Genomic DNA, 8,546 nt, shown 5'->3' on the forward strand with positions numbered 1-8,546 from the left:
ACCCTTACCCGGTTCGTGGCGCCTGTAGTTCGTCTCGGAGTTGTGAAGACGGCGCACCGCTTCCTGTAAACGACACGGCAAAGAAAATACACTTTAATAAAGCTGTTTCTGCTCACTTGTAAGGCTACTAGGCTACTCTTAGCTTAGCTTGAGGCTACGCTACTTTTGGCTTAGCTTGCAGTCATCGAACGTATTCTTACCGCTATCGTGGGATCGTGCGCCCGTCTCCTCTTCTTTGAGTCGGTTCCTCTCCTCCGTGGACAGAAACCCGCAGAATCCCGAACGCTCCAGTGGAGCGAACCGCTCGTTGATATCGGCAGTTTGTTGTTGGAGTTGACGAGACGATCCACTGAGATCATCAGCAGCTTCTTCTCGTTTGTCTGCGGACTGGCCGAAAGTTGGTGACCGCGGAGAGGAGTTGAAGGCGAGTTGAACGCGAGACGTCGTCCAGCCATTATTCACGAAGCAGCAAAAACCAAAAAAAGAAACTGGAGATACAGTTCTTCTGAATATAGTAACACACACGTGTCTGTTTGTATGCTCGTCTTGCATGTACTGCTGTATCAGTCATGCCTATGACCTCACACGTGATTGGACGAGGAGTCTAAGGGTCCTCCAATCACATACGAGGTTATTGTTATACGGAAGGACCAGTATTTTAGGAAGACAAATGGTTGGGACTTTGAAACAGCTGATATGCTTTATGTAAAGCAGTGTTTTGGTGTCAGCAGAACGACTTTCCCTAGAAAACTGTACAGTGGTGCCTCTTTCTCCATTCCACCAGACAATCTTGAGTCTGACAGACATGCAATGTTGACAATGTATCATCAGATGTACCCTTGTGTCACTGAGGTTGAATGTTTTGCCTGACATGTAAACGGGTAACATATATGAATGTAACTTACTCAATCGATAGATGCCACTGCATGAAAAGTGAGATTTTCGTCCCCGTAAACGCCCGGAAATCTCCCTAATTTCCGACAATTTCCGACAATTTGCAAACCGCGCACGTCGCGTTTGTCTGTGCCACAAATTGTCGGAAACGAACCATGACGTATGTGGAGAGCTGGCGCAGGTGCGAATGGCCCGAATTAGCATATGAATGCAGCGAAACCGCGGGTGGCCGAGCGGGCTTGAATATCCTTACTCCTTATTGGATGAAACCACAACTTACGAACAAATAAAATCACTCGTGATTGGCAGCAAAACCACACCTGGGCAGACCAGGCTTGAGTTTCCTTGATCATGATTGGATGAAACTACAACTTTCAACCACTCGTGATTGGTTGGCAGATCTGTCGCTATTGGTCACCCGCCTCATTTTATTTATATATTCATATTATGCTGTATATTCATTTCATGGTTATCCTATGTAGGCTACTACACTATTATTAGGATACCAACCAGGACATCAATGAATTTATAGAGAAAATGAAAATTTGCCACAAGTTTATGCAAAGAAAGAGCTTTATTAACAACACACAAACAACAACTACATACAAAGTGAGGATCTGCCCACACTTGGGTAACGGCGGTTTAAAAACTACAGCTCAGTAAACTGTCCGTTTGCCTCCTCGGGGTTGTAGACCGTCACTGGCGCCGTGTTTTCCGAGGCAGGTCTGTTGTGCAGGCGGCTCGTGTGCGTGTGGCGACCGTACGATCCACCCGAGACCCCGCCAACAACGCCGTCCCCTCCGCCCGACGTGAGCTCCACGGTGGCGGATTTCCAGAGTTCCACCTCGTCATCAGCCAGCACTTTGTCTCGATTCCAACAGCTGTAAAAACAACAATGAATCAGTACTGTGCGATGCGTATGGACACAACACATCGATCAATGCACCTGAAACAAGTCAACAAATAAACTCTGACCCTCTTTCTTCTCGCTCGACTCCGCGCTGAATCCTTCGCAGCTTCCGCTCGCAATGAGTGTCCGGCTGAACCTGAAGCTCCTGCGTCCCGTCTCACAATACGTCTCACAGGCGGCTGGAAAACAATTAAACGAGTGTGGTATGAATACAAAAAAAACAAACGCAAGTCACAGTAACATTTAACAAGGAAGGAGAAACAGTAAACGGTGTAACTTACACACAATGACGTCTAAATCTGGACTTTTCCCGGAGCAAATACGAGGTCACCGCCTCATTATGAGGCGAGATTAGTCTGTGAAAACAAAATGTACAGTTATGATCGGTATCTATACGTATATATTCCCTTATAGCGCAGAATGAAAGCATATTCTGTAAATCTGACCCTTTCTCCGGTTCGTAGCGCCTGTAGTTCGTCTCGGAGTTGTGAAGACGGCGCACCGCTTCCTGTAAACGACACGGCAAAGAAAACACACTTTAATAAAGCTGTTTCTGCTCACTTGTAAGGCTACTCGGCTACTCTTAGCTTAGCTTGAGGCTACGCTACTTTTAGCTTAGCTTGCAGTCATCGAACGTATTCTTACCGCTATCGTGGGATCGTGCGCCCGTCTCCTCTTCTTTGAGTCGGTTCCTCTCCTCCGTGGACAGAAACCCGCAGAGTCCCGAACGCTCCAGTGGAGCGAACCGCTCGTTGATATCGGCAGTTTGTTGTTGGAGTTGACGAGACGATCCACTGAGATCATCAGCAGCTTCTTCTCGTCTGTCTGCGGACTGGCCGAAAGTTGGTGACCGCGGAGAGGAGTTGAAGGCGAGTTGAACGCGAGACGTCGTCCAGCCATTATTCACGAAGCAGCAAAAACCAAACAAAGGAACTGGAGATACAGTTCTTCTGAGTATAGTAACACACGTGTCTGTTTGTATGCTCGTCTTGCAAGTACTGCTGTATCAGTCATGCCTATGACCTCACACGTGATTGGACGAGGAGTCTAAGGGTCCTCCAATCACATACGAGGTTATTGTTATACGGAAGGACCAGTATTTTAGGAAGACAAATGGTTGGGACTTTGAAACAGCTGATATGCTTCATGTAAAGCAGTGTTTTGGTGTCAGCAGAACGACTTTCCCTAGAAAACTGTAGATGAAGTTTCCTGGCTTCATCTCCACCCGGACAGACATTTTTATGGAAAGCCAATAGAAGTTTGGGGCTTGCAGGGAACAGACACGTCATACCCAGCATCATTTCTGCCAGTTGAGCGCATTGTTAGAAGATGTGTGGTTAATACATCCTCTGTGCATTTAAGTAAGACCAAAGAAAAGGTCGCTGTAGTCCTGCCACTATGCACTGTAGTTGAGCTCTAGGAGACTGTGATCTCTGCAGACCCCTCATGCTGATTCAAATGTTGTTTGCATGGAATGCTCATTTTACCTTGATTAAAACTAAGTTTTTAAAGAAGTTATTTTGTGTATCTTTTTTACATAACATTTGCCATTGCTAATGGCGTACACAGTAATCTAGCATATTTGAATTAAATAAATCAATTCAAGCCAAAATGGAAGAGTCTATAATTAGGCTACTGTGCCTGATCTATTTGTACCAGAGATTTTCTTACCTTTTAAAAAAATGTCACCTGGGCTTAAACTCCCTCTGCGACCCTGATTTGCATTTGTATAGCTCACAGCATTTTCATTTACATGTCAAAGCCTCCCCTAGAATTAGGAGGAGGGGGGTCATGGGGGGACAACTGCCAAGGGAGGCCCACATCAATTTCTGACAATTTACGGCAGTTTTCGGCGTTGCCCCCAAATTGCCGTGAACAGCCGCAAACCTGAAATTCCACGACAATTTACAGTGCCGCAGAAAATCCCACTTTTCATGCAGTGTGCAGAGCATAAAGGTCAGCATATGTTCATGCTAAGTGGTGTGGAAACACTAACAGTTTTGAGGAACCCGTCCTTGACCCTCTAGCAGAACTACGACCAGCCATTATAAAGCAGTTTATAGTTTTTAATGTGTCAAAGGGTACAGCATTTAAACATGTTCGTGCACACGTTTCCTGGCTTCATCCCCACCCGGACAGACATTTTTATAGAAAGCCAATAGAAGTTTGGGGCTTACAGGGAACAGACACGTCATACCCAGCATCATTTCTGCCAGTTGAGCGCATTGCTAGAAGATGTGTGGTTAATACATCCTCTGTGCATTTAAGTAAGACCAAAGAAAAGGTCACTGAAGTCCTGCCACTATGCACTGTAGTTGAGCTCTAGGAGACTGTGATCTCGGCAGACCATCATTCTGATTCAAATGTTGTTTGCATGGAATGCTCATTTTACCTTGATTAAAACTAAGTTTTTAAAGAAGTTATTTTGTGTATCTTTTTTACATAACATTTGCCATTGCTAATGGCGTACACAGTAATCTAGCATATTTGAATAAATCAATTCAAGCTAAAATGTAAGAGTCTATAATTAGGCTACTGAGCCTGATCTATTTGTACCAGAGATTTTCTTACCTTTTAAAAAAATGTCACCTGGGCTAAAACTCCCTCTGCAACCCTGATTTGTATTTGTAGCTCACAGCATTTTCATTTACATGTCAAAGCCTCCCCTAGAATTAGGAGGAGGGGGGTCATGGGGGGACAACTGCCAAGGGAGGCCCACATCAATTTCTGACAATTTACGGCAGTTTTCGGAGTTGCCCGCAAATTGCCGCAAACCTGAAATTCCACGACAATTTACAGTGCCGCATACTGCCGAAAATCCCACTTTTCATGCAGTGCACACAGAGATGAGAAGAGGATCAGCAAGTGCAAAGCCCCCGGGGGGTCTATACGGGCCAATCCATGGGGGTCTGAGCAGGACCTGCCCTCGCTGTTGCAGCAGGTGTCCTTGAAGGGCCGCAGAAACTTCGGAGGGATGTTCTCTGACGACATGGCTTCGCTGCCCGCCAGGCGGGCCAACCTGTTCTCGTCCCTGAGGCTGAGGAAGAGGGAAGAGTCAGAGGGGGAGGGGCCGGACCACGAGGAGCAGAAGGAGATCAGGACGATACTCGCCAACCTCCGAAACAAAGGTTAGCCCAGCTATTTCCCAACCGTCGTTGCACATGATCTTTTAAACAAGAGATGTTGTATTTATGTATTTTTTTGGTCACTGCACGGCAGTGCAACTAGCACAACATTGTTTTTGGAGTCATGTTTCTGGTGAGCGGGGAAAGGGAACCACAATTTATTATCCAGTATTGAGGGGGAAGCCTTAAAATGTGTATGTTTCTCTACTGACCATCAGGGGGTGTCTGATTGTATACAAGTCTAGACAACAGGTCGCTTCCGCTTCCAGAGCCGTATACAGCGTCTCTACATCGGTCCTCTGAATTACAAATATAGTCACTTCTGTTCATTGGTTGCAAAAATATATAAAGAGCATGCTGACATTTCATTTTCCAAGATGGCGACGGACAGGAAGTGAGGCTTCAAAACTGCAACCCACAAACCAAAGGGTGGCGTCTTCACGACTACTTCCACTTCTTATATAAAGTCTGAGTCGAACACTTGTATAGTCTGAGCCTGTTGGTGGATATAATAAAAGTTATACATGGAAACTTTTGTGAGTTTTTTTACAAACTCAAACTTACCTACCTATTCTCACTTTTTTTATTTTTGTTTATATCCAGCCTCCAGACAGCAGAATCTTGAAGATGCCACCTCTAATGACGACGAAGACGAATACCCGACATCCAATCAAAAGGTTGGTAGAGACCGTGTCCGTGCAGCTGGGGAGTCGCGTTGTATTTGCCCCTCAGTGTATGTTTTCTGAACGTTCCTTGTGCTTCCGGATTCAGCCGTGTCCAGAGAGACAGAGGAGGACGCAGGAGCGGATGGTGTCCCAGCAGGCTAAAGCAGAACAGCTGAAGAGGCTCCACAGGGCTCAGGTATGGCTCTCTCCTTTCTTTTACAAGAAAAAGAAACATGTCATGGATATAGTAGCTTAGACTTTAGCTAGCCAATTGGGCCTTTTTATTGTATCACACACGGACAAAAAACACCACTTATGTTGTTAAATATTTTATTCACAGCATTAAATCAGATACTGATGTCATTTAAGTGTAATTAAGTTTATCGAGTGCAGGACACAAATTAGAGATTGTGTTCAGTATTCACATGAATCCCGTGTCCGTCCGTGTTCATGAAATCTAACGTACATTTTTTGTTGTTGTTAAAAAATAAATAAATTTGACCAAGAAACACTTGATCATGTATGTCACATAATGTCCTTTTTGATTTTGTTTTTCTTTCCCCAGGCCATCCAGAGACAACTGGAGGAGGTTGCAGAGAAACAGAGAGACCTGGAGGTGAGAGGGGTGACCATCGACAAGATCATCAGAGGAGAAACGGATACTGAACAAGACGCGGCTCCATGTGAAAGTGAAATTCAGTCTTCTTTTCTTCTATTTAAGGCGCTGTGCCGCTTCTCAAACATTCAGAACAAAAAAGCATTGTAAGCTGCACTAACAGTTAATGGCTGTAGTCTCAAGAGAAAGAGTACTTCATTGTTGCTCCAGCTGTTTACATTGGTGGGCTTTGTTTGTGTGCTGGTGAATGGTGAGGTCCTGTCACTTTAACGCAAAGCAGAGATATGTGTGTGTGTGTGTGTGTGTGAGAGATTTCTTTCTTTTCTCGTAATGTCTTTATGTAATTGAAGCCGCTGTACTTCCAACCCTGCTACACTCTTCCCGCCTCTTATTTCCCCTGCCAGAATCGCCTCAGACTGAAGACAGCGACGAGGCCCAGCTCTATCAGTCCTGGTTTCGACTCGTCTTGGAGAAGAACAGATTGGCGCGCTATGAGTCTGAGCTCATGATCTTGTATGCAACGTTACCGCCTCACACCTGGATCAATGACTTCTAAAGGAAGATAAAAAATCCATGAAGCCCGTGTTGCGCCGCAGCTTTCTTGATGGCCGCTCGCCCGAGTATTCAAAATAAGAAATACTAGTGAAAAAAACAGTGACCCCTAACAGCTATAGATTTATGATGCTATTTAGATATGTTAATATAATACAGATTTATATTACCGAGTGTTTAAAGAAGGGTTTGGTTAAGTAAACTGCAGTGTCAGATTGTATTTTTCTTTAATTTGTCCCATGGGTCCACAATAATACACCGGCCAATTATGAAGACGATCGGACAAGCGGTTCTCATGAAACACCAAGGCCGCACAATCAGACTCTATGCTTCTAGTTAAATGTTGCTGCAGTTCATACTTCTCATCACTAGGGCTCATCCAATATTTATCGCCTCCCTTAGTGCCCAAGAGCTCGAACTTCAGGACACACAGAGCCGTCTGCAGCAAGATCTACAACAAAGGATGGCAACAGAAGGTGAGGCTGGCATCACGTAACACACACACAATTCCTTCTCTTCCGCCTCGCCCCAGACACAAAGAAAAGGGCCTCCGAGCTTCAGCAGGAGCAGGTGATGCTGGCGGAGATCATAAGGACGGTGGAGAGACGTGGCCACTGGTGTCCGTGCTGGAGGAGCAGGGGCTGAAGGAGAGGGCCGAGGACAGGGACCTGGAGGGCCTCGTGCTGTCCAAGGGCTACGAGTTTAACTGGGCGCCTGCGGACAACAGCTGGGTGGGCGGGGGGGGGTGGCGGAGTGAAGGCCAAGCGGGAAAGGGTAGGAAAGTGGGGAGGCTCAGCGAGCGCCATTTTTTTCAATAAACTGGAATTGAACTCCTCCTTGTAAAAATACACATCTAGATTATGTGTAGAGGATGGAAAAGTCATGGAAGTCTTTAGTGACCCTTAAAGAGGACGGCAAGGCTTCCATCTGGTCTCCCTTTGCTAAGCTCAGAGATGGGTGGATGAATAGAAAAGGAGCTGCGAGTAACATTCAGGTTATCTGACCTGACGAGCGCTGCTCATAATGTAAAGTGCATTTTACAGTTTTTTGGCCTCGTAAACCAAACTTGACAGCGTGTGTTTTCCCGCCTTAAGAGAGGAATGACTCGACACAGCGAGGATTGTCTGAGACTTGTTATAAAATTGTTATGAAATCAAAAATGTTTTGCTTTATGTCGTGCACTGTTTAACACTTTGTAACTGTGTGTGTGTGTTACTGTGAGGTTTTTTGTGTTTTCAAATTAAATGCAATAGTAATCACTCGGATGCCAAAAAACACCGGAGAATGCTAACTGCGGCTGTTTGTGGCCAGCTGGTATGATGCACATCTGCCAGGTGGCTGGAATTTTCACGTTTTTATAATAATAATTATTATTTATAATAATAATAACTCCAAACTGCATCATTCAGCAGAAAACCGCAAGTGCACATGTTGAAATGTTCAGGCAACGTCTGGTGAGGTCTCTTTCTCTTTCTTTCATAGAGAACTGAAGGAACCAACCTGGAAATTAGTCAGTATTTTAGTAAGTCTTTCTATAACAATCCAAAACATTACAGTTATGTTACCCTATTTTCTGCCACCAAACCCAAAAAGCAATTTTAAAAAAACTCCCAGGACGGGGTTACCAGAGGTGCAAACATGCTGACTCGTGAAGGGAAACCGCAGCCACAGATGTGACATGGGTCAGAAAGTGTTGAAGCGCTGATTTTTTTCTGACTACCTACTGCCGGTTAACGCTAGTGGTGCTGGTTTTAACACTGATGTATGGGCTGTGAGTCAAATTA

General features: G+C 45.1%; 2 protein-coding genes across 2 annotated transcripts; one reads left to right on the forward strand and one right to left on the reverse strand.

The window, feature by feature from the left end:
* Positions 1 to 1,449: 1,449 nt before the first annotated feature.
* LOC144391166 (uncharacterized) lies at positions 1,450 to 2,984 on the reverse strand. Its single transcript, XM_078097750.1, has 5 exons — positions 2,450 to 2,984; positions 2,251 to 2,312; positions 2,086 to 2,160; positions 1,870 to 1,983; positions 1,450 to 1,775 (listed from the first exon to the last, which is right to left on the reverse strand). The coding sequence occupies exons 1-4, from the start codon at positions 2,702 to 2,704 to the stop codon at positions 1,974 to 1,976; spliced, it is 402 nt and encodes a 133-aa protein (XP_077953876.1). The 5' UTR covers positions 2,705 to 2,984; the 3' UTR covers positions 1,450 to 1,775; positions 1,870 to 1,973.
* Positions 2,985 to 4,793: 1,809 nt separating this feature from the next.
* LOC120812236 (F-actin-monooxygenase mical2b-like) lies at positions 4,794 to 6,486 on the forward strand. Its single transcript, XM_078097989.1, has 4 exons — positions 4,794 to 4,932; positions 5,533 to 5,606; positions 5,701 to 5,790; positions 6,160 to 6,486. Exons 1-4 carry the CDS (start codon positions 4,794 to 4,796, stop codon positions 6,358 to 6,360), a joined length of 504 nt encoding a protein of 167 aa, XP_077954115.1. The 3' UTR covers positions 6,361 to 6,486.
* Positions 6,487 to 8,546: the final 2,060 nt, after the last annotated feature.

The sequence above is a fragment of the Gasterosteus aculeatus genome, chromosome Y (assembly GCF_964276395.1).
Source record: "Gasterosteus aculeatus chromosome Y, fGasAcu3.hap1.1, whole genome shotgun sequence".
NCBI lineage: Eukaryota > Metazoa > Chordata > Actinopteri > Perciformes > Gasterosteidae > Gasterosteus > Gasterosteus aculeatus.